Source organism: Daphnia pulicaria, chromosome 10 (genome assembly GCF_021234035.1).
Source record: "Daphnia pulicaria isolate SC F1-1A chromosome 10, SC_F0-13Bv2, whole genome shotgun sequence".
NCBI lineage: Eukaryota > Metazoa > Arthropoda > Branchiopoda > Diplostraca > Daphniidae > Daphnia > Daphnia pulicaria.
In genome coordinates, this window is record NC_060922.1 from 2,042,660 (window position 1) to 2,070,177 (window position 27,518).

The window sequence follows — 27,518 nt, forward strand, 5'->3', positions numbered from 1 at the left end:
TACAAGAAATTGGGGGGGAGAGAGGCTATTTGCTCCGGCCATCGTGCAGTGCTGGATGGGAAAGTCCGCAGATGTTGAACCTATCCAGGAGCAAAAGAGCGAAATGATGACTGGTTTTATGTGCAACATCACACGCAGCCGGCCACAGCACAGCACAGCAGCGGCACGCTCGGCCTATTCACAGTGTGCTGGCCGGCACAGTTGAAATGCCTCTATAGCCCCCCTGTGTCTGCATCACACACAATGGCGTCGGGATGGAATTGAAAAGTCCAGTCTCAAATATAACCGACACTGCGCATCCTTCGTTATATAATGAAATAAAGAAACGAAAAGTGAACTAGACTCAAATCAACTTTTGGAATAATAGCAATTCTACAATGCACTTGTTAATAGTCAAAGGAGCTTATAATATTCCATTGGGGGTAAAATATATAAGAACTTTTGATCGTCAGTGCAATGGTCACATGTCCAACGGGGTCGTCATGGCAGCAGTCAGGAGAGTGGCAGCAGTAAGCTACATAACTTGCTTGCTTGGCTGCGGGTCCGGATGCTGGGTAGCTTTTGGGAGGGGCCAGAGGGGCGTGGTCGTGAGCGACTGGAAGAAGAAGGACAAGGGAGATGCCAACCAGCTTATGTACACACACACACACACACACTACATAGAGAGAAGCAAAGAGGTGAGAAGCTGAGCCGGCAGCGCGGATTGGCTCGGTCGCCGCAGTCGTCCACCGCCAACTCCCGCCAACACCCGCCCCGTGTCTATACCTCCTTCCGACTCCCGAAACTGTTGCGGCCAAGAGTCGACCAATCCCGGCTTCCCAGCCCCAAATTTCGGGACTATTTCTTTTGTCGACCCCCCCCCCCATTATTGTGTTGAACGTATTTGCAACAGTGGGTATATATTGCGCCAGACTTCAATTACATCATAAAATATCAAAATCATCTGTACTTTTAATTTGATCGTCTTACCAAAATTTGATTCATTTCTGTCAATATTCGTCCAGTTCTCAATTGGAACGAAGTTCTATGGAACAACGGTTGATGTTAAGTACGTACGTAGGATATTCCTTGGCGGCGGTATGCGGAAGGAAGTTGTAAACTACGTCGTAGTAAATGTAGTAGCTCCACTATTTGTTTCGTATCGGTTGGAATTGCATTTGATACATGGCAGGATTAGTTATAGCGTATTAACAAGATCCCGCGAGCAACATCTGCGGGAAATCAACATATGTATAAACTACACACGGAGGAGGCTATTCGGTGATGTGTGTGTGTGTGTGCATGCATATATAATAGGCCTATTAGAGACGAAAACGCTGCTGCATGGCCATGTTGTTGCTCATAATTCACTCAACCGCTTTGGCCCGGCAGATCGGCTTTGAACTTTTAGGCAACGACACACACACATCACTATAAACTAACATTCAGCGCAGCAGCAAACTTGGAGTATTAGGGCTCTATAGCTCCCAGTGTTTCGTCTATTAACAGCATTAGACCTACATATCTATCAGTCTCTGAAAGAGTAGATAATAAGGTTGTTGCATATTTAGCATTCGATTGCATAGAGCCTATCCACAGCAGTCGAGGACCTCTCTGTCAAAAGACGAAACAGAGACAAAAAGGCGATTGGCAAAAATTGTCCAACCATTTCCAAACGGCAAAAGGCTTTTCTCTACACATGCAAGAGAGATAGGATCTATCCGTTAGATGTTCGATCGCGCACTCATGGCCCTTGTGATATATGTCTTGTACTACACGTCCCTCATCTTCTTCTATACATGTGAATATAGTAACATCCCCCTCCACTTTATAGTCCCGTGTAGCCTATTATACACACAGTTTGATCCGGCGACCACACCCTGTGCTGCTGCGTCTCTATTGTACATACACCCATCAAGAGGCTTATATTAACCACAACTGGCGATGGCGGGCGAGACTCGGGTGTAATCCGCACGGTGTGACACTACTACTACACTCTGATCTGATCACGGTCGAGTTGCTCTCTCCTATATACACACACCATGTATACATCTACTTATTGGCCGTAGAGAAACACTGTATCACGTGCGGATGTAATATTCCGAACTGCGTCAAAATGTTTATTTGTCTCTTCTTCTTCAGTCTTCTTCTTCTTCACCTTTTCACTTGCGGACACGATATCCGGCTGACGTGACACGGAGGGGGGTCGTCGTCACTCTTTCGATCTTTTTTTCCCCTGGCCCTTATCTTTCTGCCCATTTTGGGGCTGCTGCTGGCGGCCTGGCCGCGTGGGAAAACGGTCACCTGTCCGGCAGCTCACTCGCTCCGTTGATGGGCTCGTCGCTTCTCAATAGGCCATCACTATAAAGCTTTCTCTCTTTTTTACATTTGTTTTCTCCCCACTTTTTTTTCCTGTCTGTCTTTGTCGTCGTCGCCCAGGAGCGAGCCTGGGCAATCTTGGTGGAGAAATGACAGCGTAATATCTTCTCTAGGACGCGCGCTCCGCTTGGCAAATGCCCACACATCAAAACGGCGTATTACATGGATCCAGCAGCCGTGTACAGCGGATAGGCTTCCGAGAATCAGTTTGTCCGGCTGCTGCTGATGCTGCCCAGTGTACAGTGTTTCCTTGTTGATGGCTCTGACATGTCAGTAAGTATGTATCGTAGACAGCGCGGCTTAAAGCCATACACATATACGCTATGGAGTTGGAGCAGCAAATAATATAGACTCTATAGTAGACCTATGCCAAGTCTGGACATGTTTGATGTAATGCCCGGGTATCATCATCTGTCATCACATGAAATTTACGTGAAGAATTACAGAAATAACCTATACACAGTTAATATTTTTAAATAGGCTTTATTTTCTTTGTGAATAACCCAGAGGATTGACCACGAGTTTGTCTTTTGTTTCATTCATCTTCCTGGTATGAATAGACTGTCGGTCGAATGTCGTGAAATTCCACAAATAAAAGAGATTTACCGTCGTGGAAATGCTCAGTGACCTTGTAAGTTGAATCTTATCTTGTAATCTTCATACAATGGGAATGATGTAGTGAATGAAGTAGAGCATTACATTTGGCAACATTGAGTCAAAATTAAGTCGCTTAAAATAAGTTCTCTGATCACGAATCTGCTCTGGCCATTAATGTTTGCTTAAGTATTCTTCAAGGAAACAGTTTGATTTATCACACGTGTAAAATGTCAGTCGCATCTGCTGAGGTATAATGATTTTCACTTAATTTAATCTGAAAAGTTTTCTTTGTTTTATACTGTCTTTAATGGCTGAATTGTCCATCAAGTTGAGTGTAATTATCGGTTTCAGTTTAAGGGTCTTGGTAAGATAAACTTTGATCATACCATTTGCATATTTATTAGAAAATTTGCGTACCTTTCCTCCCCCCGATCTGTTTTCTCGTTTTCGAACAAACCAAGAGGTGGGGGCAGCATTTTTATTTTGCATAGCTTTTTCGGAAAAGGGGGTTGAGAAACTTGCAGGTACAAGTGTACAACTTATCAGTCAAGTTGGTTTGTTAGTTTAGTTCCCTGTCACTCCCAGCCCCAGGAAGTGTACTGGTCGAAAATTTATTAGTGAGCGTGAAAATAGTTTAATCTTTTCTAGTATTTCAAATTTCGCAGTCAGGTGTTTGCGAGTGAATTCACAACAAAAAAACAACCGAGAATAAATTAAGTTGCTTTTTGCATTCGTTGGAGAATCGGCGACATGGATCAGTCAGGTGAACAAAATATTTTATCGACTTTTTCTACAAAATGGCGAGGTGAAAACGTCCCCACTGCAGTTCCTTCTTTAATGTTTAGACAAAATCAGTAAGTCCAAAAAATTTATTCTTGGTTTAATTTTATTCGATATGGGTGTCATTACTGTTAGAATTTTCCTGTAATTCCCGTATGCTGAATCTTTGAACATGTTCTTCAGAAACAAAAAGCTCCACGCACTGGCTGATACATGCCAAAGTTAACGCCAATTGACACTGGTGAAAGTTTGTCGACTCGAAAACCCGCGTTATGTTGATTTCGCCACTTATCTCGTCTAATTGCGTAATTTTTTTATTCTATCGCGGAATAACACGTTATTTCAGTTACTATAGTTTCATGGCTTTTGATACAATTTTTCAGCCATCAGGATCGATCCTGTTACAAAACGAGTAACTTGTGCGTTTACCTTCAGTCGTTGTCCCTGAACAATAGGCAACTATTTCAATGCAATTTCCTTTCTTTTCCTCAATTGCCATTCGCAGCTTACGGTTATTCCGCGGTGGGTTTCAGCCGCGTTTTATAGTCGTCCACGATCGATAAATTACCAGGCTGTGTATAGCTGTAGCGTGATACCGTGCCATTATTAAGTCTACAAGAAACCAGTGAAACTATCTACATAACAGATTTAAGTAATGCAGAGTAGATACTTTATATATACAATTTACACAATGGTGTGGCGTTATGTTGTCATGCCGAACATAACTGTAATTGTATTCCGTCAAAGAGCTATTCTATAGGTCGTGTTTCTGTCAGTATACAACTTCATTCGGCATATACTTTGCGATTAGCCTTCGCAGATAAATAAATAGGGGTTTTATTCTTAATAAAACTACTTCTTAATTGAATAAAATAGCTTCATCATCAAAGGTTTTTGGGAAAACCAATGTTCCATATTTTATAGAACAATCATCTAACAAACTAATCCAATTTCTTATGAGAGCGAAAAATTATTAGCTATCCAGATCGAGATGCCCGATTGAAATGTCGAATGACTTACTTCCTCGATCCCCGTTCAAATCAATATCAACTAAGTTCTGGATTCTCAAGTTGCCAAGTCCGCGATTATTTTGTGGGGCACAATGTATGCAGCGCAAGTTTGCGTCAATCGTCCAGGAAGAAAAAAAAACACGTGTGCATATATATATATACCTGGCCATGTCCTAAGAGAAAACCCTAGATTATAGAGTCCGTTCGTTTGATCGATTTCAATCCCATCTGCTGAACAATGGGCCCTCCCACCCCCAGCCCAGTCATGATATCCTGTCACTGAAAATGAGCGAACTCTCTTTTCTCTTGTCATGCAAACGCAGGGCACGGTCGATTGAGCAGCACATCACAGCCATCATAACCTGCACCTCTTAATAGCCCCATGATTTATGCACATCAAGACTTTGAGCTCGTTATATAAGAGTCCAGCAGAGTTGATGACGAGAGGGTGGAGACGTGCTCGGTCAATCAACACATCTACCGGTGGTAAAAAAAAAAATTCCTGGACAGAAGTTTCTAGAAGAACTAACCCCGCGGCCCGACGACCGTTGTTGTTGATGGTTTCGTCAAAACGATGGCGTGACTCACGCTGCGAATCTGATGGAAAACGTAGCCAGTCGTCCACCTGGATATGGATGTGGGCGCCCATTGCTCTTTATTTTTGCCATTCAAGTTTTGTTTTCGTCTTTTTATACGTATACATATAGTTGTGTTTGTTGTTTTTGTTTCTGTGTATGTTTGACTGGCCTCAAGTGACCAACCCGAAGGGCTTGTTTTTTATCATAGATGGATATAATCGACCCTACACGCAACATCAACCCTATATGGCCGCCTAGGCCTATACCATACACAGGGTGGTTATATCATGACGAGAAACAGTGTAGCCTCAGCGGAATAACCCATCTGTGATAACCAAAGTCGACCGGAGTCTTCCGCCCCTCAATATTTTCCATCGCCGACGTTTGACTGCCCCCGACGCTGCTGCTGGACGCCTTTTTTTGGTTGCCATGACGCTGCTGTATCAATTAGCATGACAAAACAAGCGCTCAAATCCCCCCCTATAGGCTAGATATCGTTCCGACTTCTTTGATGCCCCTCTACTCCGGCTCTAGAAATTCGGTCAGTTTGCATTGTGCACTTGACCAGGTAACAACGCTGGGAAAACCCAAGCGCTCTTGGTCTTGTTTTTTAAATTCCCCGGGATATATAATTGTGCGGGGTTTTATTGGAGACGGCCAGCCGGAAAATGGGGACCAGAAGTGATAGCGGAGGAGGAGCTTACACCACCCCAACCGAATGGAAATTGTGGAATCAAACCAAGGTAAAGATATTTTGTCCCCCTGTCATTGTAAAACGAAAGTTTTAATTGTCTCATTCATTATTCATTATCAGTTGAGCCAAAGCCAATTTGAGCGGCTCACGGCCGAACGTCTGAATGCCGAGAGCAAGAGACTGCGAGATGATGTCGGGACACGGGTCACGTCAAGTCGCCGAGAGGTATAAACACGTCATGAATAAAAACCAAGCTTTTTAAAAAATGATATTAATAATGAGCTTTGATCTGCGTCGACAGGTCAGCCAACAATTCTCGACGAGGATTAGAGATCTGCAATATTGGTCGACCAATTTGGAATCCAAAACGTCGGAAGTTGGCACGGAAATCGACGCACTTTTGCAATGCCAAGCCCAGTTACAGCGGATGCATCACGCTTGTGGAGGTCCGTCATTATTTATCTGGCCTATTTGTAGTATAAATTTTGATGAGACATAGACGAGCGTTATTGATTCAACTGAATATGGGGGGTGCAGCTGGTTATCGTTATACCATTTTTTCTATAGACCCGATCGCCGTTGTGGAACAATGTTTGCAACTGCGCGAGCGTCGCTCTCACGTCGACCGATGTCTGGACGAGGTTCAAAGTTCCCTGCACGATGAACTGCGGACTCTACGCCAAGGTGAAATGGTCCTCGGCAGAACGGTCATTGAAGCGGCCGAGCAGATCAGACTATTGCGGAGCGCCAAGTACCAGCTGGATCGAGATCTGGCGGATAAAGGCAAAGCCAGCGAAATTGATTCAACGACTGTCGGTTTGGCCGACTCTGTCGTCGGCGATGGCCGCACTCCAAGGTTATGCGTACATGTGTAAAGACGATATGTTGAATTTATGATAACGATCATTTCCGTCATCAGATTGCTGTCCGATCTAGTCCATTCCAGCCAAGTTAACGCTACGGTCCATTTCCCTTGGAGCACTCCTGGTGCGGATTTGGGTGGAAACGACCGCAACGCCGGAGCCATAACCAAAGCCAACAGGTTTGAAATTAAAAAAAAATAATCACCGTGCTAAACGGTAAAAGTTGATTGCGCAATTGTTTTACATTCGCTAACAAAAAAAAAGACAAACGACGCCGACCGAGTGGCAGAGTTTTACCGAGAGGAATATCCAAGAAGCTTCTGAACAAGTTCACCGCTCGCTGCAGTTGCGAGTGACGGCCATGTCCGTCATGCAGGATATTATTCGTGACACACGTTCGCACGCCAACCAGGTAGATCAACTTTTCCACGACGTCATCGACAGGACGAGGAAAGCCCTCGGTGCGCTGAAATCAGAGCACAGCGCCGTCTGTCAGCAAATCCAAGAGACGGAAGAGACGGCCTCTGGATTGCGCGCCGCCATTGGCGCACAGGACGCTCCACTCGGCAGCGCTATCCAACAGCTGGCCAGAAGAACTGCCCGCCCTAACGTCGAATTCTGTCGGTAAGTTTTTTAACAAATTGAACGCCCGCAATCGACGGATTATTTAATAGCCGTTTCCCATTACAGTGACAGCGTCCAGAATTGTCTGGAAACGCGAGTGGACGTCGTCAGAACTTCGTTACGTCAACTTCAAGAAAAACTCAGTCAGGTAAGTCACCAAGCAACTTTCCCAAAAAATGTATTCAGTTAACAATAATATAGACCCAAATGATGGGTCAAAATAATATCGATTTGATCTTTTCGTGAAAAACAAAAAAAAAAGGCCGATGCTTCGTTGCGTCGTTTACGTCAGTCGAAATTCGATCTGGAACAGGAGATTGCCGTCAAGGAAGCAACCCTGAGGATCGACGCCGAACATTGCATGAACGCGTTGCGTAGGAATATGGTCCTCCCGCAACCCTGAAACATCAGCTCATCTAATAGTATGATTTCACCTTTAACAATTTTTCTCACTTGTTGTCCATTCCGTCATCAAATCTTTTTCTCTCTGACTGACACACTAAAGAATACACGGCACGTGCAAAAATTATCAACGACCATATTCTGCGTGAACCTGGCCCTCAAACGGTTCTACCAATAACACGAACAAGGGTGCGATAAGCATCAACAGTAACACAAGCCTGTATATCGACCTTCCCTAATTCTCTTAGCGATTTCGATTTTAAAAACCGATCAGCAGAGATAAAAACGGTGCATGCAAATTAAAAGTAATAACGAGGTAAATGAATAACTGTGATGTTCATCCAATCAATGACAACGCAACCGCTTCGTCGTCTGGATACTCGGCTCTCTTCTCGGCATTGGGAACGTAGCGACGACCGTCAAAACTTTCAAAGTGCAGGCCAATATCTGCGTGGTTGATGACAACACCCTCAGGATGAAGTTCCAGATCGTCTGAAACAGGAAATTTAGATTGATTAATCAAGATGAATTTAAATACCCTCAGTTGTGATTGAAATAACCTTCTGCCACATAGCCAGCGTTTCCGTCCTCGGTCAAAACGTAATAGAACGGTTGATCTCTACCACGTATCAAGTTTCGGGTCATCCGGCTTACCCACTCATCAGTTGCTTGACATTTTGCATCCCAAGACACAATGACGCAAGTATACATTGTTCGCAATAATTCTCCACTGAAGCAGCAGTAATTCATGACGAGGCCGACGGCAAATCTCATGGATTGTGGCCGATGGCATGCTACTCTCTATAAAAAGAAAATAAAAACAAACATTAAACACAACATCGTAGGACTTGTCTTATGGTCATTTTCCTCACGTTCGTTGTTTGAAACTGCTGTTCACTCAACTTCGTTGTGCATTTAGTCAAAGTAATTTGACGGACACGTTCCCAATGGCCAGGCTCAAAGTCAACTCTAGTCCATTCATCATTGAATCCCCGAGACTAACAAACAAAAATAATGAAAAGAATCAGATTCTGTTTTGTTTTTTTTCTTGATTGAATACTATTCAATTAAAATAGTTCATACCTGTAAAAGTTTAATGGCATCTTCTAGATAAATTCCAAGAAAGGCGGCCAACTCGGCATAGGCGACAACCGAAGGAGTTTGACCCGGAGAAATGACACAAGCCAAACGAGAAAAGTGAAGTTGGTTCCGCAATCGTTGATCATCACGTCGGTTATCCTGCCTATCTCCGTGACCTCTAGAGCATTGGATCAGATTGTTGACCATCCGCTGGAACACTTGTTCGGCCGGAACGGCCGCGTAGGCTTCACGACGAATATTCTGACGAGGTTGACCAATCATAGCAGGGCAAGAACGAGGCTGATGCGAAGCTCCTTGATTGAAAGCATCAATGAATGTGTAACTATCAGCAGCCTCCCGTCTTCAAAAAATGAATGAAATGGTGAAATCGGAAAAATATTCAGTTTATGAATGTTGATTACTCCGGGTATTCACGCCATCTTAATAGAAAATGTTGAGGAAAAGACACAGGCTCGCACAGGATTCCCATTCTTTTTGCAACTTCATGATAGATGATGCACAGAGTTATGGGAATGCCTCTTCTTGTTTCAAGTACCTTCACAAAATCAATCCATGGGTTGTATATAGGTTAAAAATAAAATGGCTTCATTTACCTTATCAATGTAGGAATTTTCATGTGCATAGTAATTTTCTGTGTTGCCTTTAAAACCCATCTCTTCATACAAAACTTGATTGACATATTTCAAGACTTGCCCAACAGTTCTTCGATTTTCAGGATCTAAGACAATACCATTTATATGAACCAGCTGTCTCGTTCTAAGAACAATATTGTCCAAGATTTTCTCAACTTCTTGTAAACTAGTCAAATGTTCTTTTTCGATCTGGCCCCATTGAGCAATCAGCACAGCACCTTCCAATAAAGATTTCTCAGAATTCGGTCTTGACATCAAATTTAACCACATGCTCTGTATTCTCTGGCTTCTTAAATACTGGAGCACTTTACGGGCATAATTTTTAGATGTTAAATTTTCATTCCTGAATTAAGAGAATGAAATATTTATGTATTTGTTATGATTATTATTGCTGTTGACATATTGTACTTACACTTTACTTGTTTGATGATGGATTATTTTTGTAAGTTCATCTTCAATGAACAATACAGAAGAAACAGAAGATATTATGAGATAGTTATGGGAAATGAGGTAATCCATCAATTCATGTGGTGGTTGGCCAACGGGGTAACACACAGATGAAAAACCTTCTAAAGAATCTTTAACATTCTTAACCACTTTGAATCTCCAAACGACCATATCAAACCAAAGGATGTCGCTGGTCTCTTTTAATTCTGAATATAATTTTGTCCACCTGTATATAGAACACAGAAAATGTGATGTCAGGTAATAAATAACTAAAACAGAAAAAGAAAAACAGGCTTTCACATACCTTTCTTTGAATTTTCGTCTCCATAAGTCATTCGAGTCTCGTACTAGATTATGCAATCGATGACAGGTACTCATAATACTGATCAAAGTTTTGATGTCAATGCTGCTATACAAAAAAATCTGATGCAAGACTTCATTTGAAAAAGACACTAGTTCCATTTTAAGTTTATTAACTAGACTTTGATTAAATAATAACAATTATTTTCTTGATGCCAATTTTTTAAGCGCATGAATGAAAAACTGTGCGACGTATCGTTCATCTGTTTACATTTGTAGTCAGCTGTTATTGTGTCTAGTTGCCAGATCTGCGTAACTGCCAACGATGAAAAGGAAAGTATTTTCATAATATTTTTTTTCTTTTCTCACCTTTCTTCTGTTTTTCAAGTTTGCTAGATAAAAACGGGTCAGAATCGACATACAAATAGAAAGTTCTCATCAGATAAAAAAAAGCTTCAACGTCTATATTAGTATCGGAACCACAATATACGAATCTACAGATTGCATTTCATTGTTTGATAATTAAAGCATGGATCAAAGTCTACAATGAGATTTTAGTTAGTATTACCATGTTAAAAAATTTTGTTTTGATTCCCTAGAAGCTTCAAAGCACTCCAACATAGAACTAGAAGTGCACATTAGGAAAGTTGGCTTCACGAATCACGAGAAGGAATCTCGTTTGTTGGGAATCCGCCGCAATCGTGAGCGAAACGGCACAAATTTATTGCCTAATTCAACGACCTTCCTTTTTGTCTATCATAACGGAAAGGAGTTACAAGATGGGCTTGGCTAACTTTGAGAAAATCGTTCCATCATCATACGCATTACGCACCGGTTGTGTACGTGTACGTCTAGCGCAGCTCACCGCGTGTTAAGGGCAAAACAATTTCCAAGCAGTTGAGGAGAGCACCTTAAAAAAAAAAAATTTCAGCTGTCGAATATTGTGACTATTGTTCGGGCATTAATATATCATATATAGAAAGTCGCCATTTATTACTTTGCCAAAATTGCAAAATCTTCCATGAATAGCCGAGTGCCAAGCGCTTTTGAGTTTATCACGTAACGAACGCTTGATTCTTGAATAGTGTCGGCTTGTCTTTTGCACTTTCATTTTCAAAGAGCTCAGTAGTTCAAATCTTTTTGCCATTTATGATTACCTGAAGGGATCATTTGGCTTACATTCAACTAAGATGACATCACGATTTCGGGGAACTCGGTGACCTTCGTTGGGAGAATCCTGCCGGATGCACTCAGCGGCCCAGTGTTGCTGAGTACGCCTGATATCTATACAGCCAGCAGAGAGAAGACTTCACGCATCTATCAGTGCTGGCGGGAGTTGATGAGCCATGGAGAAAGAGTAAAAGTCGTAGATGACCCTGACTGTGTTGTGTTATTTGCAATTGATGAACTCTTCTTTGGGCGCTGTATAGACCGCCTCCTTCTATACCTTAATAAGGTATTTTATGAGGAAGAATTGCTGCTAGTACACCCGCTAGTTTCTCCTTTCTCTCATCTCCATATAATAGGACGCCTCCAGCAGAAGAAGAGAATGTTATCTGAGAATAAAGGTCATCTACAATCACTTTCATCTGTGGATTTCGTGCGTGTATAAAAGAAGACCGTTTTTAGAATCATCTTCACACTTCTCTTTCAACTCTATTCAGAAGAGCAGCAAAACACTCCCCACTTGCAAAAATGAAATACGTAAGTCGATACTTGGAATTTTCTGGTCAAATTTTGAAATTCACAACCTTATCTTTAAATCTTGATTCTCTCATTGTGCATATTGCTAGATCATCGCTCTCGCTTTCTTGGCTGCTGTAGCCCTTGCCGCACCTCAAGGTGACAATAAGCCAATTGAAATTGTGTCATCCAACAGCGAAATGAACGCTGATGGCAGCTATTCTTTCGAGTAAGTTTCCAGCTGCAAAACCTTTTTTTTTCTTGCTCAGAATAATTAATTCTATTTAATTTGTCGCTAAATTTAACAGTTTCGAAAGCGCTGATGGCACCAAGGTCTCCGAGAGCGGCAGCCAGAAGCAAGTTGGACCTAAACCCGAGGATATCGGCACCGTCTCCAAGGGATCTTACTCGTACACCTCTCCCGATGGCGTCGTCATCACCGTCAACTGGACCGCCGATGAAAACGGTTTCCAGGCCACCGGTGACCACCTCCCCACTCCTCCCCCCATGCCCGAGCACGTCGTCAAGATGCTCGCCGACTTGAAGGCTGCCGGTCTTCTGTAAACGACTCAATCTTTAAAATTTCCGCTGTGTATGTACATAATGCCCAACTCTCCTCGAGTATAAAGTCGACATCAGTTTGGAATGGGCTTGTATCATATAACAACTTCCTTGTGTGAAAGTGAGAAATAAATTCAACTTTATCAACCTTTATGAAATATGTATTTCCTTTTTAATTTCCATTGTTGATTGGGGGGAAAATCTGGGAAAATAAAAATAATCGTTAAGCGCAGTGATCTGCAGACTGCAGTGATATAAAAGGGGTCGATTTTTAATGGTTATCAATCGATATCTTATGATTAATTGAAAGATTAGTGTCGTCTGCTTTCGACTTTCTTTGGCGACCAGCTTCGTAGGTCTACTTCGTAGTCTGGGATACAAATTTCGAAAAAGAGATTAAATTTAAGATTATAAAGAAAACTATCAATCTCCAGTTTGGAAACGTGCACGTGGCTGCACGAAAAATAGCTCAACAAATAAAACTATAAGTGTGTGATCGTCGTGTGAACTCGGGTGTGGCGCGGTTCTTTATGGAATCGCTTAATCACTCCATGCTGTTTAGCAGGTAAATAAAACTAAGAATACAAATATTATTATTATTGGAGCTTAATTAGAAGAGTTAAACCTGTTCAAAATTTGTGAAATGTTAATTTATGACTAGTATTTATCACATATGCCCCAGTTGCTCCTTGCCGATGCATGGCAGTTTGTTTGCACTATGTAACCTGCACTTTATACAGATTTGAGGCCTGAGCCAGACATAATAATCACAAGATGCGCAAGTTTTACTGGTACTGGTTGTCCTGTCTTCAGTACCAATCAGTATCATGCTTGGGTTATAATTTTTGTTACTTTTATTCCTATGACCTACTGGATGTTTTATTGATGCATGACTTGTACAAATGCAGTGTATGACACGGACACCTTAAATTATCCTGTTTATTGACAAATAGGGTTTACCCAGTGTCTCATTTTCAACTATCAACTTGCCCTTACCTGTTAAGATGTTGTTTTCCGTAAATATTAACTTATTCGTTATTTTTATTTAGATAACCAGCATCCCGTTTGATTGAAGAAAATACCGTTTCCGGCCCTGTTACGGATCTCTTCTTCCTCTTTCTTTAAATGTTCTCGTGTACATCCATGTGAGTGTGGGTGTATTCACGAGGGCCCCCTTTTTCCTATTCCTCCTGTTGGTGAATTCAACTTCTCTGCGGATGTATGGAGCACTTGTGGATGGCTGGCTGTATTTCCCAGGCTTAAAGGTAAGAAAAATTTATCTGTCTTCCTTCTTTCTGACTATTTAGTGGCGTTGATTAAAAATCGTGATAGACGTAGTTCGGAGTACGATTTTTTCTGAGTTAGGCGCGGTTAGGTGGTTGCCTGGAACTGTTTTCTCTTGTTGTATAGGTTAAAACATCTTAATCAATAGTAATAATACAATTTATTTCAGGGAGATGAGTCCAGAATAGATCCGTAAAATTAGGGAGCAGCGAACGGTGTCTACTTAAGAAAAGAATAAAAAAAATAGAAACTTGTAATGATGGTAGATATTTTGAATTTATATTTACACCACGTATTTAGTGGCATTGCATGAAATATTATATGGCTATAATAATTATGTTTAGATTTTAAAAAATAATAATTTAATAGATCTTGAATCCCTTTCCGTTGAAGGGGATGTGTACTGGGGCAACGGGGAGTTCGTATTCGTGGACGGGGGCAACGGGGAGTTCGTATTCATGGACGGGGGCAACTGGGAGCTCGTAGACGTGGACGGGAGCAACGGGCAAGTGGTCACCCTTGGGTTGGAATCCGGCGTTGTCAGCGGCCCAGGTCAAAGTGAATTTCTCGCCTTCAGGGGAAACCCAGTAGGAAGATCCTTTGTTGGTATTTCCGTAAACCTCCTCGGTGTATTCTTTGCCGTAATCATCGACGGTGGTGACGGTGAATTTTTTCTGTTCCTGGGTCTCGTCACGGGTGGTGTAGTCAGACTGGGCGTAGCTATTACACAAATCAATTGGAGTGATTGTTAGAATTTTGCTTAAGAATTATTTTAATCGGGGATAGAAGGATCGACTTACTTCCACTTGCTGCTGCCATCGATGTTGCGCTCATCAGATTGACCGGTGACGGTGATCTCGGGGTATTTGTAGTCCTTCTCGTATTTCTTCTCGTAGCTCGAGTAGCTGGAAGGGACAGCGGCAGCAACGGCCAAGATAGCGGCAATGATGAACTACGGAAGAGTTGAAAGGAATTATTTTAATAATGTAGAGTGTTGTTGGTTGAAAATGTAAGAATATTTTCAGTGTTGTTGCTTACCAGCTTCATATTGAATTCGGTTGGTTTGTTAAACAACTGATACTTTTAGTCTACCATGTCGGAGCTTATATAGTCCGGTGAAGGGCCAAATACAGTGTCATTCGGCTGACCCAGTTGTTTGGGGAAAAAATCACATGATACATATACTTCATTCTGCGAAGTACGACAGGGAACCCTTCTCTTTGACAGACTACATGTCCAATGGACGGTTTATCCATAAGCGAAATAATTTTTTTTTCTCAACATTCTCCCTTGGAATGGATATGATGCAAGGAATTTTTCGTTTGCAAAATCGTTGGCGGGTTTCCACTACATTTCTTGCTAAAATTTAAATTAATAGTCCATATTGCATTGCGTCTTATTAAGGTATAGTTTGAATTCTGAGAACGACATTCTAAATTAAGTTTAGCTTTCAAGATTTCATTAATAATCGTTCGAATCTTGAGAACCTTTCATTTATTTGCCCCCCCCCCCCCAAAATTATTTTATCTCTTATTGACGCAGCATTAGCTTACAGTGGACATTTTAAATTAATATCATGACAAAATATATTAAGTATGCCATTTTATTGCTCTGTTGATTTTCATATGACTCACATTTGTTTTCTACAACTCATTTTATAATTTTAATACCGGTAAGACATTTAAACGTCTGTAGCGCTTTAGGTACTAATAGCAATATCAAGTTATCAAGTTAACACGTTACACTTCTTGAGCAATACATGACAATTCGTTGCAGTTTTCACGGGGTCATACTATATCTGTTTTATCACCTACATTTGGTGCAATGTCACAGTAGATTCTCAGGCTAAAATGTATAAGATATCGTAAAGTCGTATGCTTGAATAGCGGAAATTTCTATAACTAAAGTTTGTTTGATTTTCCCTGATTTGAATTCCCAATTTATGACGTTTAGCTAATGTTGAGGCTAATTTATATACAATTAAGATTTCCAAATGCGGCAAAAATTCTCACTAATGTATCAGATCTTCTGGGGTGTTTATTTACAACAACGCGTTCCACATCATAGCATAGAATACATTGAAATAATTTATGGTTTTTAAAAAAATAATAATTTAATAGATCTTGAATCCCTTTCCGTTGAAGGGGATGTGGACTGGGGCAACGGGGAGTTCGTATTCGTGGACGGGAGCAACGGGGAGAACGTACTCGTGGACGGGGGCAACTGGGAGCTCGTAGACGTGGACGGGAGCAACGGGCAAGTGGTCACCCTTGGGTTGGAATCCGGCGTTGTCAGCGGCCCAAGTCAAAGTGAATTTCTCGCCTTCAGGGGAAACCCAGTAGGAAGATCCTTTGTTGGTATTTCCGTAAACCTCCTCGGTGTATTCTTTGCCGTAATCATCGACGGTGGTGACGGTGAATTTTTTCTGTTCCTGGGTCTCGTCACGGGTGGTGTAGTCAGACTGGGCGTAGCTATTACACAAATCAATTGGAGTGATTGTTAGAATTTTGCTTAAGAATTATTTTAATCGGGGATAGAAGGATCGACTTACTTCCACTTGCTGCTGCCATCGATGTTGCGCTCATCAGATTGGCCAGTGACGGTGATCTCGGGGTATTTGTAGTCCTTCTCGTATTTCTTCTCGTAGCTCGAGTAGCTGGAAGGGACGGCGGCAGCAACGGCCAAGATAGCGGCAATGACGAACTGTAACGTAAAATCAGAGTTTAGTTGAAGGTTTTTAAAATGTTTTAAATATAAGAATATTCGTTTTTAAAAATTAATTAGTAAGAAATATTGGCTTGGGGTTGACTTACAAGCTTCATGGTTGGATATAGTTCGGTTAGCTGTGAGTAACTGATATCCTTTTCACCGTTAAACTTTTTATTTATACGATCGGAACGACAACGCACATTCTGCTCTTGCTCCACACCCACACGTGAATTTCTCTCATGCACCAGGAATTTGCACATTTCCCATGGCCATATGTATGTTACATATAAAGCAACCGATGTGTTCCCTATCGGTTACCAACCCTACTTATTACACAGTTACTTTCAGACACTAGACACTATACACTTGACCCTCATATCTGTAGCTTTCCCTTTATATTATTCGTGGCATTGTAAACTTGTTCCTGATCGTCTAGAGGAGGTAGATTATTCTGAAAGCCTCAAAGCCTCATACTTATTTATCGCCTGGCAATAATGATTAAATGAAATTCGAAACCATTTTTTTTTAAAACTAATTATGGAGTTGTTGATTCGTTTAGTTACTGGAGCTTTTTGGTTGATTGCACGACCGCTTCTGCTCCTACTTTTCTATTAATCAATGTTTAATCTGAGCCGTAGTGTCAAATCCAAACGGAATTCCACAGAATTTAAACTATAAATAAATCTTTTGACATGGTTACTCAGTGAAATATATCGTTTTTAATTCTCGGTATAGAGATCTGGAACCCTTATTCGGTACTGACCGATTTGGATTCACATCAAATAAATCAGACGCCTAGTTTATTTCTATTGCCATTCTATTCTAGTTTCCAAATCATGGCAGGATAAACTATTCATATTTTTTTTTTTTTTTTTCAAAATGTCTGGCGCCATTCTTTAAGTAGCACAAACTAGTTTTTATTCTTTCTTTATAATATCTATTTTATTCAATGCCACGGTCCTTTCACTTGATACAACCTTTATTGCGTTTCAAGTCCAACAAAATTGCACTTAATTTCACTTGCAAGGACTCCGTGTTTGATGTCGATTACTATTGCAATCACATATAGCTAGCCGAAATGAATGTAGTATTGGAGCATTAGGGTTGTTATATGTTTTTTTGTTTCATTTGTGATTAAGGTCGTGATAGATCGGCTATACAAGCAATACTCGGAACACGCCCTGCCACGAAGAATTTCATTTCAAATAGAATAACTAGATTTAGATCACCACAGGCTATGTTACGCTTACGCATTATGTAAGAGAAAGCGAACGTGATTTATTAACCCAGTTTATGGTAACTCTCCAGGTATGGAATTTGCAACTAGAAATACCAGATTCACTCATTCTTGACGTGCTCATAAAAGTTTATAGAAACAAACCATTAGAGCTAAGCTTCTAAACTAGTTTTAAGTATACAGATTAAAAGCATTGCGTACATATTTGTATTATTTTACTTCTTCTCGTTACCTGGAACTTCAATTATTCCCTCATCTCGCTCACGATCGAATAATGCAAGTAGGTTTCTTTAAACGGTTGGGCCATTTGTCATTCAGTGCTACATAGATGTATTACGTAGACTGGACAGGCCGCCTAACACAGACCAGCAGAGACGCAATTTTACATGAGAGTAAAAGTATCAGACGACCCTGAATGTCATGGAATTTGCAATTACAAAAAGTTTCTATTGTAGTTCCAGTGTGTCTTCCTCCATCATGGCCTAAAATAGGAATTCATTTGAGGAAGGTACTATTCCCGTTGCTGTTACTACCCACCAATTTCTCCTTTCGCTCATCTCCATACGATAAGACGCCTCCAGCTAAAGAAGAGAATGTATTTGCTTTGGAAGGTCTTCCAATCACTTTCAGTCCAGCGTGTTAAAATATAAAAGATGGTCAGTATTGAATTCATCTTCACACTCCTCTCTCAACTCTATTCAGAAGAGCAGCACAACACTCCCCACTTCTACAATGAAATTCGTAAGTTTTTACAAATAGTAATTCTACAAATTACAATATTTTATAATGTTATTTTTGAATCCATTTTCCTTTTGTGCATACTATTAGATCATCGCTCTCGCTTTCTTGGCTGCTGTAGCCCTTGCCGCACCTCAAGGGGACAAGAAGCCAATTGAAATTGTGTCATCCAACAGCGAAATGAACGCTGATGGCAGCTATTCTTTCGAGTAAGTTTCCAGCTGCAAAACTTTTTTTTTCTTGCTCAGAATAATTAATTCTATTTAATTTGTCGCTAAATTTAACAGTTTCGAAAGCGCTGATGGCACCAAGGTCTCCGAGAGCGGCAGCCAGAAGCAAGTTGGACCTAAACCCGAGGATATCGGCACCGTCTCCAAGGGATCTTACTCGTACACCTCTCCCGATGGTGTCGTCATCACCGTCAACTGGACCGCCGATGAAAACGGTTTCCAGGCCACCGGTGACCACCTCCCCACTCCTCCCCCCATGCCCGAGCACGTCGTCAAGATGCTCGCCGACTTGAAGGCCGCCGGTGTCCTGTAAGCGACTCAATCTTTTAATTTCCGCTGTGTATGTACATAATGCCCAACTCTCCTCGAGTATAAAGTCGACATCAGTTTGAAATGGGCTTGTATCATATAACAACTTCCTTGTACGAAAATGAGAAAATCAAAATTTATCCCAACCGCAATTTTGTAAATTTATTCCAAATTTATTATTCATCTTTTTTATTGAGCAATGGACTGTGGACTTTTCCGAAATGCGCATGAACGTTAGCATTTTAGCAGGCATTTGGTAGTTGACGGAAGTATTATCGGTTCTTTTGAAAATTTGAAAGTGAAAATTTGATTGAAATTTCAAAGACGTCGAAATTTTAAGAAATCGCAAAACATATTTCTCAATTGCGGGGTTTATTTTTACAATATTACAAAGAAATGTCTTGATCAAACGTATGAATGTAGCCTTTCTGGTTCTTCATAACTTTGAGTTTTGTCAAAATTTCTTTGACAATCAAAGTGCTGTCGTAACTGATTTCACACGCCACATTATTTTTAGCGAAGAAAGATTTCATTTGTGGGCCCTGCGCTAAATACGTTTTGAGTACACCGATGCAGTGATGTATTCGATCTACGGGATCCCAAGGCGGGCGACAACTTTTCATGTAATGGAACAAACACGTTTTGAGGGCGTAGGATGAAGGGCTAGTTTTTCGCTGTATGGTATGTTCCGCTCCTTCCCGGTGTGGATTTCTCCGGTGATTAGACATGAGGACAAAGAATTTGAGCAGGCGTAGCACTTGAGAAACGTCGGGAAAACACGACTGATGAAGGAAAACGTCACGTTCTAACGCAAAATGAGACACTTTCCATCGGCCTCTTTCGTTGCGGCGGTGGGGGACCAACTGCCGTGACTCGACTTGGTTCTGTTGAGCGTTCAATTTGCACAATACGTCAGGTAAATGAGGTGCGCCCGTGTCCTGGTAAGGACCACCGGCCAGGCCCGTCATATTAATGACCAGAGTTAGATCGACGCTGATTTTCATCGGTTTTTCTCGTCGGCCGCGGTAAGTAAACGTCAAAGTCACGCAAGTTTCAGAAAGAGAAACGACCGGATGGAAAAAGTGAACATTCCAGATTCGACTGCTTGCTTCTTCGACGAGGGATTTATAATAGAATAATAGACGACCTGAGCTAATGCCGTAATCGGTGTAAAATGCATCCGCTTCGGCTCCTTCCTTCGTAAAAACCACAACAGCATCTGCAATGTTGGCTGTTTCCGATGTCAAGACTGAGAAATGTTTCAACGGAATTCCAAAATCAAATTCGTTGGCCGCAAGGATATCACTCCTTTCGGCCCAGCTGCCATATTCGATCAGCGGCCCACTTTCGAATCGATCATCTAGTAACCGAATGCGATCGATCAAGCTGTTCAAATAGTTGCAAACATGACCAAAAATAGTGCACCAACGACAGGAATGGAGGCAATGCCAGTGAGAATGTTCGCTCAAGTAGAATTCCACTCCGTCCAAACTGAGTTTATCTTTTTGCCAGGCGTCAGCCATCCACCGCCAATTGTCAGGTTCTGGAACCGGTTTCAAATCATGTTCTGTCGAAACTATAGAGCACGATCGGAGTGAAACGAGCTTCTCCTGTACGGACGGAATGAAAGCTGGAAATGTTATTCTTCGAACTGGTTTGGCGTTGACTTGGGTTTCATTTTGGTTGTGAACAAAGAACTTGTCAAACTGCCATCTTGGCCTGCACTCTGGGCACAATGAAATCGAATTCAAATTAACTTCAGTCAGGTATTCCGCAGCGAATTTACCCTTTTCACCTTCACATCGATAAAAGTTGACGTCACTGAAGTAGTGTGTCCACTCTTGGCATCCAAGTTTCGCCATATTCAACACTGATTCGCAATTCCAAATCAAATTGTCCCAGTCTTTGCGATTATGACGCATAACCCAGACGCATGTCGAATGGAAATCGCCACATGGATTGAAAAGTAGCAGTTCAAGGGCGTGGAGATTCTGGTAAGTGCGGCAGTGAATGTCAACTCCGTTCTCAACGAGTAACTGAAAAATGGGCTGCAATTTGCCCACTTGACTGTAATAGCGACACAAAACATGAAGGACGTTCCAGCCTTCTAAATCTCGAACTTCAAGGTTGATCTTGTGTCTTATCATCAGGTGGAAAAATTTGATGAGATCGGAGCCTTGATAAAAGCGCGCTAGGTAATGAAGCACATTCCAGCCTTCCAAATCAGTAGCTTGCACATTCACTCCATTGGTGAGGAGTAATTCCATTATGGGAAACAATTCCTTTGATTGATTGAATCGCGCCAAATAGTGTAAAACATTCCATCGCCTGCGGTCTGTTTGGTTCACGTCCACTTTACCGTCGATCAGCGCTTTAATCGAATGAATTAAATTTGGTGATTGATTAAAGCGGCAAAGAATATACAATGCCCTGTTGCCATTAGGGTCGGCTTCGTTTACGTTGGCACCATATTCTATCAGGATTTTAATCAGTTTGGCCTGCGAATCGTTCTGATTCTTCCAGCACACCCACAGGAGAATTGTCCACCCATTGCTGCGTAAGTTAACGTTGGCTCCTCGACGAAGAAGATTTGTTATCCTCTTCCAGTCCACGGGTTCGTGCGCTGAATTTTTGCAAAGGGACCACAATTCCAGATCTTTCTAAAAATGCGAGCCAATTTATTTGTAATTATTACATGTGTGTTGTTAATAGGTATAACAATAAAACCATGTTACCTTATTTTCTAATTGTTGAGCAAGTGGCATTTTTCGCAGTTTTGCTTTCTCGTAGGTTTTAAGGTATGATTCTGAATCTTTTGAAGAACGAAAAGAAATACACTTGACCTAAGCGCCGAAAGTCTCCTTTATTTGTGAGTAAATTTTTAAAATAAGACATGTACCAATGGTTGTGAATGACGCAGCCATTTATTCTGAATTCTGATATTGTACTGAGCTTGAGTTTTATGTGTGTGTGTGTGTATGTGTTTCGCGGTTATCACTTTTTTATTGGATTAATTTTATTAGCTAATAATGCTACGATACAATCCCGTCTACATCGCATCTATTTCTTACGGATCTAGTTATCACTCTGAATTGCAGTGCTATAAAGCATTATCTACTGACGTGTTGCCAGTCGACTCCCGACCAGGTAACAAGGGAAAGGGAACAGAGTAACAGACCCACACAAATCGCTGTAAACTCTTATTTAGAAATGAATGATGAAATTATTTTTCTTCGAAATTAAAATAAATTTTTCTATTATGAGTTGACAATTAATGTGGCAATTAACTCAAAAAAACAGCGCAATTCTACGAGTCAGCCGCAAGTCCGCAAGGCTCTGCTGAGCGCGTCATGTAGAGATGCTGTTTATCCTCTTATTGATTGCTTCAAATTTTAATGGCTGCCGTATAGTTGGTGGCGTCTGATATTTCTCCTGTAATTTTGTCGTCTTTTTCTCTAATGACCAAACGTATTGCGATACACATGACAAGACAGTTTGCTAATTTAATGTCAAGTAAGTTTGTAGGGAGAATTCCCCGTGTTTTTCAGTAAGATTCAAGCTCTATTACGGACTTTCGTCGGCTTTGTCGTTTCTCCTTCTGAGTTTGACAGAATCGTCATTATTAATCAAATTTCTTTCGTTTTGTGCAACCGTTTATTTACAACAGACTGTTGCTCTTAGATTTTAAGTAAGCAGGTTTCAACTGCCAAAGAATCTCAAAGATGTCTAAACGACCAGCAGAAGACTCGCAGACTGGAGGGAGCTCTGGCCCTCAATGTAAAAAAGTTCAATTTGAACCCATAAGACTTGGTGCAATCTCCTCTTTAGAAGAAATGGACATGAAAGTTCTTCAATTTCAGAACAAAAAACTTTCTCAGGTTAACAATGAAATTACATTTCTATGATTCCGTCAACTTGACTTCTTTATTTATCCAACAGAGATTGGAACTCAGACAAAGAACCGAAGCAGAGTTAAGGCAAAGAATTGAACAATTGGAGAAGAGACAGATGCAGGACGATGCTGTCCTAAATGTCATTAATCGCTATTGGAATCAATTAAATGAAGATGTCAGAATTCTTTTGCAAAGGTTTGATGCAGAAACTGCTGATGAAAATGAAAGCAAAAGTAAATAAAACAAATAAGTTTTATTGGGTTTAGATACTTAAACTTTGGTATTATTCAGATGAAAGTGAGGCCACCACATCATTTCTTGCACTCCTCTCCACGTGGGACAAAGATGAGCTTGATGAGAAACTTGCTAACCGAGTGCTTGTCTCACAGCGGGCTGTGGCTAAGTTGATTAGAGCTTTTGACAGACTCCTCCAAAGGAATGAAAAAGTCACACAGGCTCTAAAAGGAGAATCTGATAACGGTCAGTCATAACTTATTTTTGTGATTAAAACAAGTAATCAAAATTTATATTTATAGGTGAAGTTGTCAATCTGGAAGAGGCTATTAAGCAGGTGAACGCTGAAATTCAAGCTGAGAACAGTAATCTCCACGTTTTGAACACTTCTCTTCATGAAAAAAATCATGCCATATCTCTTAAGGTAAGGTAAACTATTTCAAGTCCTAAGTATTTGTGTTTAACGATTTTTAAATATTTCCTTCAGTTGAAAGAGATGCAAGAGCAACTCACAGCTAAAGAGACTGAAGCGGCAGAGCTGCAGAACCGAGTAGACGATTTAGACTACGAATTGCAAAAACGCAGACACCGCGCAGATTCATTGGAAAATCACTTGGGAGAAGCGCTTGAAAAGATCAAAGTTCTTCAGCAACAACATCAAGCCGGAGTTCAGGTGGAAGCAGAGAAGACTTCTGGAAGTAAAGTTGTGTCAGTCTCCCAGAAAAAAGTACAAGAAAGATTTACTTGACATAATGAATTAGTAATTAATAACGGCCTTTTTCTTAAAGATGGAAGATCAACACAAAGAATTAGAGGAGCAGAGAGAAATGGCCGCAAACCGTTTAGCTGAACTCGACCGTCTTCATCAAAATCACAGGGATGTTTTACAGCAGCTAGAGCATCTCAAGATGGATGTAAGAACACATCATTTACCAATAATAGATGTGAGGATTTACACTGTATTACTTCGTAGATTCGCCAATTGCCTGAGTCGGTAGTTGTAGAGACCACCGAATACAAGTGCCTGCAGTCGCAGTTTTCAGTGCTTTATAACGATTCCATGGGCCTCAAAACGCAATTGGACGAAGCTCGTCAACAGTGGCATACTGCCAAGAATGCCCATCTTCGCCAAATTGAGTTGATGGAGGTAATTAAAGGCTTTTTCTGTCCTTAATTTTTGTACCAATCGGTTGATTAAATTAATTTAGAGTGACGAGCTTCTGAGACAAAAGCAATTGCGAACCGAGGTCATTCAATTGGAAGACATGCTAGCTCAAGTGCGCAAAGAGTATGAGATGCTGCGTATTGAATTTGAACAACAACTGGCAGCTAATGAGCAAACCGGACCAATCAATCGTGAAATGCGCCATCTCATAACTTCACTGCAGAACCATAATCAACAGCTTAAAGGCGAAGTCCATCGTTACCGAAGGTCAGTATAACTGATTTGTACTTAACCAAATTGAATCGATGTCTTGTCGTCTAACCTTAAATTCTCCACCAATCATGGTGTCATTTGAGAAGGAAATATAGAGAAACAAGCGGAGAATTAGCTAAAACTAAGCGAGAATTGGAAGAAAGTCAGGCCAAGGTGCAAGCACTACAGGAAATTCGGGATGCTCGTGACGCTGACGCTGCTGCCCAACGCGAAGCAGCCGAGAACGCCGATACAACAGATTCTACTGGACTTTCTAGCGACACAATTGACCCAACTCTCATCAAGGATGACCTAGAAATCAAAAGAGAACCCGACGATGATTCTACAACCGAAGACACGAAAGACGACCTTGGAGATATTAAAAAAGAGAAATCTGACGTTAAAAAAGAGCCTTCCGAGACCAAGCCAGATCCAGCCGTTTTGGCTGCAGCTGCAGCAGCCGCCGCCAAAATCAAGGAGCAGAAAAATGCCGAAGCTGAAGTGGTCCGTGACCTCAAAGCTCAGCTAAAGTATGTTGACTAAAATAAAATTTAACTCTACTCATGAATCTAATCAAAAAAACTAATTTTCCTTGCAGGAAAGCACACATTGATCAAAGAGAAATGAAGCTTCTACTTGATATGTACAAAGGTGTTGGGAAAGAGACCCGAGACAAGACTCAGTTGATGGCGGCCGAGAGGAAAGCTCGTCTGGAAATAGACGACTTGAAACAGCAGCTAAAGAAGATGCAGGCTAGTTCAGAGAGCAAACGCGAGGAACGTAAACGTCTAGCCGACGATGAAGCTGTTCGAAAAATTCGTTCCCTTGAAGAAGGCGTTCACCAGTTGCAGAAACAAGTGGCGGCGCAAAAACAAGAAGAAGAAGCACTTTTGAACGAAATGGAAGTGACTGGCCAGGCATTTGAAGACATGCAAGAACAAAATTCTCGTCTAATTCAGCAGTTACGTGAAAAAGATGACGCCAATTTCAAACTCATGTCAGAACGAATTAAAGCCCAGCAAGTGCATAAATTACAAAGGGAGGAGAAAGATATGTTGGTTGAACAGGTTAGTTTGATTAAGGATTATATTGAACGATGACAAGTTCTAAATCTAAATGCATTCTCATTAGGTATCGACGTTGAATATGCAAGTTGAAGCTCAGAACCAGGTCGTTCGTCGATTGGAAGAGAAAGAGCGTTTACTTCAGAGTAGCATAACTTGCGCTGAAAAAGAACTCATGCTGAGACAACAGGCGATGGAGATGCACAAACGCAAAGCTATCGAGAGCGCCCAATCGGCCGCTGATCTTAAACTTCATTTAGGTATAGTCTTGTGATTTGTTGAAATCAGTTTGTCATTGATGATTTTGTTTCATTTACAGAGAAATATCACTCTCAGATGAAAGAGGCCCAGCAAGTAGTTGCGGAAAAGACCGGAACGCTTGAAGCGGAAGCATACAAGACGCGCAGGTTGTACGAAGAGCTTGCACAGGTGAAACGTCGTGTCGAGCGTCTCAAGAAGATAGAGGCGGCAGGAACCGCCGACGAAGTTTTGCGTGAAGAATTACGCGAATACAAGGACACCCTAACATGTCCTTCGTGTAAGGTGACGCGCAAAGACGCGGTCCTCACCAAATGTTTCCATGTTTTCTGTTTCGATTGCCTCCGAACCCGTTACGAGACGAGGCAAAGAAAATGCCCTAAATGCAATGCCGCTTTCGGAGCAAACGACTATCACAGGCTTTATTTGTCATGATAAAAACCAGAAGATATAAAAATTCACCGTTCCATTTTCAAATCATGTCCAATTTTGTTTTTGCTAAGAAATGAAAATACATTGACGTTTTCATTCATAATGTTGTCCTCCATTTTCTGTATTACGCCCTTCGTTCAGATTTAAATATAAAATTGACACGAATAAAATTCAGATATATTTTAGGTTTCTTACGTACGAAGAAGTTGAATGCGCTCATTGTTTGTTATGTCTTATTACGACCATTAGCGACTTCTTAATAATGCTATTTTGATAAAAATGACTTCTTTTTCCTTCTTTTTCAATTCCTTCTTTCAATTGAGTGTCAACGAGCTAGAGCGGACATTGTTTTCATGTAAAAGCTTCTTTTTTCTGACGTAGACGTCATAGCCTTTGATCATTTTACACTCAGTTTAATTACGTTTAATTTGCACATCTCTAAAGAAATTTTTCACTGCCACTACAGGGAAATTTTGTGTGATAGCTGTCAGTTTCTGTTTCAGCAACAAAGCTCACTTGTTAGTTTTAAATAATAATGTGCTTTTTTCTACTTCCGGTTTACTCATTTCAGTCAGTAGTTCAGTAAATATTCATTCGACGCAGAAAAAAACCACATATTCGTGATCCTCATTAAAAAAAGCAGCTAAAAAATTGAACTAATTCGCATTTTCAGAATATTTTGAAGAGAGATCACAAGAAAATCTTAAAACAACAAAGTGATCTAAAACCAAAATATTCAGAAAAAGTGGATTAGTTCAATTTTTTAGCTATCCACAATAGCTTTTAACACATCACCTAAATTAATCAAGCTTAAAGAATCGGAATTTGCACCAGTAGACTAGATGCAAATTTCTACATGAGATTTTTTAACTAGAAATTTGTTAACGCAATTCTGTCTGTCTGACGCAATTCCCGTGAAAACAAACTATCACTTTTTGTCAAATACAGCTCAAGAAAGATAAGCCCAGGATAAGCCATCTTTTCTTGGGTGTGTAACACTTTGTATCCAGCTGCTATCCTGTTTTCTACAGATTGCTTCAAGTGAAATCACGCCAATGATACGCTCGGTGTAACCAGCGATCC

General features: G+C 41.0%; 8 protein-coding genes across 12 annotated transcripts; 4 read left to right on the top strand and 4 right to left on the bottom strand.

The window, feature by feature from the left end:
- The first annotated feature begins 3,548 nt into the window (after positions 1-3,548).
- Positions 3,549-8,033, top strand: LOC124314120 (tektin-1-like). The gene is made up of 9 exons (XM_046779170.1): positions 3,549-3,809; positions 5,532-6,066; positions 6,138-6,242; positions 6,319-6,463; positions 6,585-6,873; positions 6,937-7,059; positions 7,145-7,504; positions 7,571-7,652; positions 7,767-8,033. Exons 2-9 carry the CDS (start codon positions 5,992-5,994, stop codon positions 7,905-7,907), a joined length of 1,320 nt encoding a protein of 439 aa, XP_046635126.1. The 5' UTR covers positions 3,549-3,809; positions 5,532-5,991; the 3' UTR covers positions 7,908-8,033.
- Positions 7,667-10,667, bottom strand: LOC124314057 (F-box only protein 21-like). Its single transcript, XM_046779053.1, has 8 exons — positions 10,391-10,667; positions 10,052-10,312; positions 9,601-9,982; positions 9,409-9,542; positions 8,990-9,347; positions 8,779-8,904; positions 8,467-8,707; positions 7,667-8,398 (listed from the first exon to the last, which is right to left on the bottom strand). The coding sequence occupies exons 1-8, from the start codon at positions 10,546-10,548 to the stop codon at positions 8,244-8,246; spliced, it is 1,815 nt and encodes a 604-aa protein (XP_046635009.1). The 5' UTR covers positions 10,549-10,667; the 3' UTR covers positions 7,667-8,243.
- A 1,312-nt stretch (positions 10,668-11,979) lies between these two features.
- Positions 11,980-12,783, top strand: LOC124314292 (endocuticle structural glycoprotein SgAbd-3-like). The gene is made up of 3 exons (XM_046779461.1): positions 11,980-12,090; positions 12,180-12,298; positions 12,378-12,783. Exons 1-3 carry the CDS (start codon positions 12,082-12,084, stop codon positions 12,631-12,633), a joined length of 384 nt encoding a protein of 127 aa, XP_046635417.1. The 5' UTR covers positions 11,980-12,081; the 3' UTR covers positions 12,634-12,783.
- A 1,388-nt stretch (positions 12,784-14,171) lies between these two features.
- On the bottom strand, positions 14,172-15,018 carry LOC124314267 (larval cuticle protein 65Ag1-like). The gene is made up of 3 exons (XM_046779427.1): positions 14,953-15,018; positions 14,715-14,866; positions 14,172-14,634 (listed from the first exon to the last, which is right to left on the bottom strand). Exons 1-3 carry the CDS (start codon positions 14,959-14,961, stop codon positions 14,277-14,279), a joined length of 519 nt encoding a protein of 172 aa, XP_046635383.1. The 5' UTR covers positions 14,962-15,018; the 3' UTR covers positions 14,172-14,276.
- On the bottom strand, positions 14,172-16,821 carry LOC124314240 (larval cuticle protein 65Ag1-like). Of its 2 annotated transcripts, XM_046779391.1 has the most exons (4): positions 16,728-16,821; positions 16,466-16,617; positions 16,016-16,385; positions 14,172-14,268 (listed from the first exon to the last, which is right to left on the bottom strand). In XM_046779391.1, exons 1-3 carry the CDS (start codon positions 16,734-16,736, stop codon positions 16,028-16,030), a joined length of 519 nt encoding a protein of 172 aa, XP_046635347.1. In that variant the 5' UTR covers positions 16,737-16,821; the 3' UTR covers positions 14,172-14,268; positions 16,016-16,027. The 2 variants fall into 2 exon arrangements, with proteins under 2 accessions (XP_046635347.1, XP_046635346.1); XM_046779390.1 differs by lacking the exon at positions 14,172-14,268 and having other exon boundaries at positions 15,934-16,385.
- Positions 16,822-18,442: 1,621 nt separating this feature from the next.
- On the top strand, positions 18,443-19,289 carry LOC124314291 (endocuticle structural glycoprotein SgAbd-3-like). The gene is made up of 3 exons (XM_046779459.1): positions 18,443-18,601; positions 18,689-18,807; positions 18,886-19,289. Exons 1-3 carry the CDS (start codon positions 18,593-18,595, stop codon positions 19,139-19,141), a joined length of 384 nt encoding a protein of 127 aa, XP_046635415.1. The 5' UTR covers positions 18,443-18,592; the 3' UTR covers positions 19,142-19,289.
- Positions 19,290-19,393: 104 nt separating this feature from the next.
- Positions 19,394-22,015, bottom strand: LOC124314016. Its single transcript, XM_046778960.1, has 2 exons — positions 21,873-22,015; positions 19,394-21,797 (listed from the first exon to the last, which is right to left on the bottom strand). Exons 1-2 carry the CDS (start codon positions 21,900-21,902, stop codon positions 19,524-19,526), a joined length of 2,304 nt encoding a protein of 767 aa, XP_046634916.1. The 5' UTR covers positions 21,903-22,015; the 3' UTR covers positions 19,394-19,523.
- A 491-nt stretch (positions 22,016-22,506) lies between these two features.
- On the top strand, positions 22,507-26,534 carry LOC124313987 (E3 ubiquitin-protein ligase Bre1-like). 4 transcript variants are annotated; one of them, XM_046778914.1, is made up of 13 exons: positions 22,507-22,650; positions 22,805-23,015; positions 23,077-23,263; positions 23,322-23,510; positions 23,567-23,688; positions 23,752-23,991; positions 24,053-24,178; positions 24,238-24,411; positions 24,473-24,696; positions 24,786-25,211; positions 25,280-25,748; positions 25,813-26,005; positions 26,065-26,534. In XM_046778914.1, the coding sequence occupies exons 2-13, from the start codon at positions 22,860-22,862 to the stop codon at positions 26,436-26,438; spliced, it is 2,880 nt and encodes a 959-aa protein (XP_046634870.1). In that variant the 5' UTR covers positions 22,507-22,650; positions 22,805-22,859; the 3' UTR covers positions 26,439-26,534. The 4 variants fall into 4 exon arrangements, with proteins under 4 accessions (XP_046634870.1, XP_046634872.1, XP_046634873.1 ...); XM_046778916.1 differs by having other exon boundaries at positions 24,789-25,211; XM_046778917.1 differs by having other exon boundaries at positions 24,798-25,211.
- Positions 26,535-27,518: the final 984 nt, after the last annotated feature.

What these genes read in the sequence shown, in the direction of transcription:
- LOC124314057 (XM_046779053.1), bottom strand. Translation starts at nt 10,548, where the DNA reads ATGGAACTAGTGTCTTTTTCAAATGAAGTCTTGCATCAGATTTTTTTG. An exon ending in CATCATCAAACAAGTAAAGT is followed by an intron (nt 9,983 to 10,051) that starts GTAAGTACAATA and finishes CTCTTAATTCAG; the next exon opens with GAATGAAAATTTAACATCTA. An exon ending in CGCTGGCTATGTGGCAGAAG is followed by an intron (nt 8,399 to 8,466) that starts GTTATTTCAATC and finishes TTCCTGTTTCAG; the next exon opens with ACGATCTGGAACTTCATCCT.
- LOC124314267 (XM_046779427.1), bottom strand. An exon ending in GATGGCAGCAGCAAGTGGAA is followed by an intron (nt 14,635 to 14,714) that starts GTAAGTCGATCC and finishes TTTGTGTAATAG; the next exon opens with CTACGCCCAGTCTGACTACA.
- LOC124314016 (XM_046778960.1), bottom strand. Translation starts at nt 21,902, where the DNA reads ATGCCACTTGCTCAACAATTAGAAAATAAG. An exon ending in CTCAACAATTAGAAAATAAG is followed by an intron (nt 21,798 to 21,872) that starts GTAACATGGTTT and finishes TCGCATTTTTAG; the next exon opens with AAAGATCTGGAATTGTGGTC.
- LOC124313987 (XM_046778914.1), top strand. Translation starts at nt 22,860, where the DNA reads ATGTCTAAACGACCAGCAGAAGACTCGCAGACTGGAGGGAGCTCTGGC. An exon ending in ATCATGCCATATCTCTTAAG is followed by an intron (nt 23,689 to 23,751) that starts GTAAGGTAAACT and finishes TATTTCCTTCAG; the next exon opens with TTGAAAGAGATGCAAGAGCA. An exon ending in GACCTCAAAGCTCAGCTAAA is followed by an intron (nt 25,212 to 25,279) that starts GTATGTTGACTA and finishes TTTTCCTTGCAG; the next exon opens with GAAAGCACACATTGATCAAA.
- LOC124314292 (XM_046779461.1), top strand. An exon ending in GATGGCAGCTATTCTTTCGA is followed by an intron (nt 12,299 to 12,377) that starts GTAAGTTTCCAG and finishes TAAATTTAACAG; the next exon opens with TTTCGAAAGCGCTGATGGCA.
- LOC124314240 (XM_046779391.1), bottom strand. An exon ending in GATGGCAGCAGCAAGTGGAA is followed by an intron (nt 16,386 to 16,465) that starts GTAAGTCGATCC and finishes TTTGTGTAATAG; the next exon opens with CTACGCCCAGTCTGACTACA.
- LOC124314120 (XM_046779170.1), top strand. Translation starts at nt 5,992, where the DNA reads ATGGGGACCAGAAGTGATAGCGGAGGAGGAGCTTACACCACCCCAACC. An exon ending in AATTGTGGAATCAAACCAAG is followed by an intron (nt 6,067 to 6,137) that starts GTAAAGATATTT and finishes ATTCATTATCAG; the next exon opens with TTGAGCCAAAGCCAATTTGA. An exon ending in TCACGTCAAGTCGCCGAGAG is followed by an intron (nt 6,243 to 6,318) that starts GTATAAACACGT and finishes CTGCGTCGACAG; the next exon opens with GTCAGCCAACAATTCTCGAC.
- LOC124314291 (XM_046779459.1), top strand. An exon ending in GATGGCAGCTATTCTTTCGA is followed by an intron (nt 18,808 to 18,885) that starts GTAAGTTTCCAG and finishes TAAATTTAACAG; the next exon opens with TTTCGAAAGCGCTGATGGCA.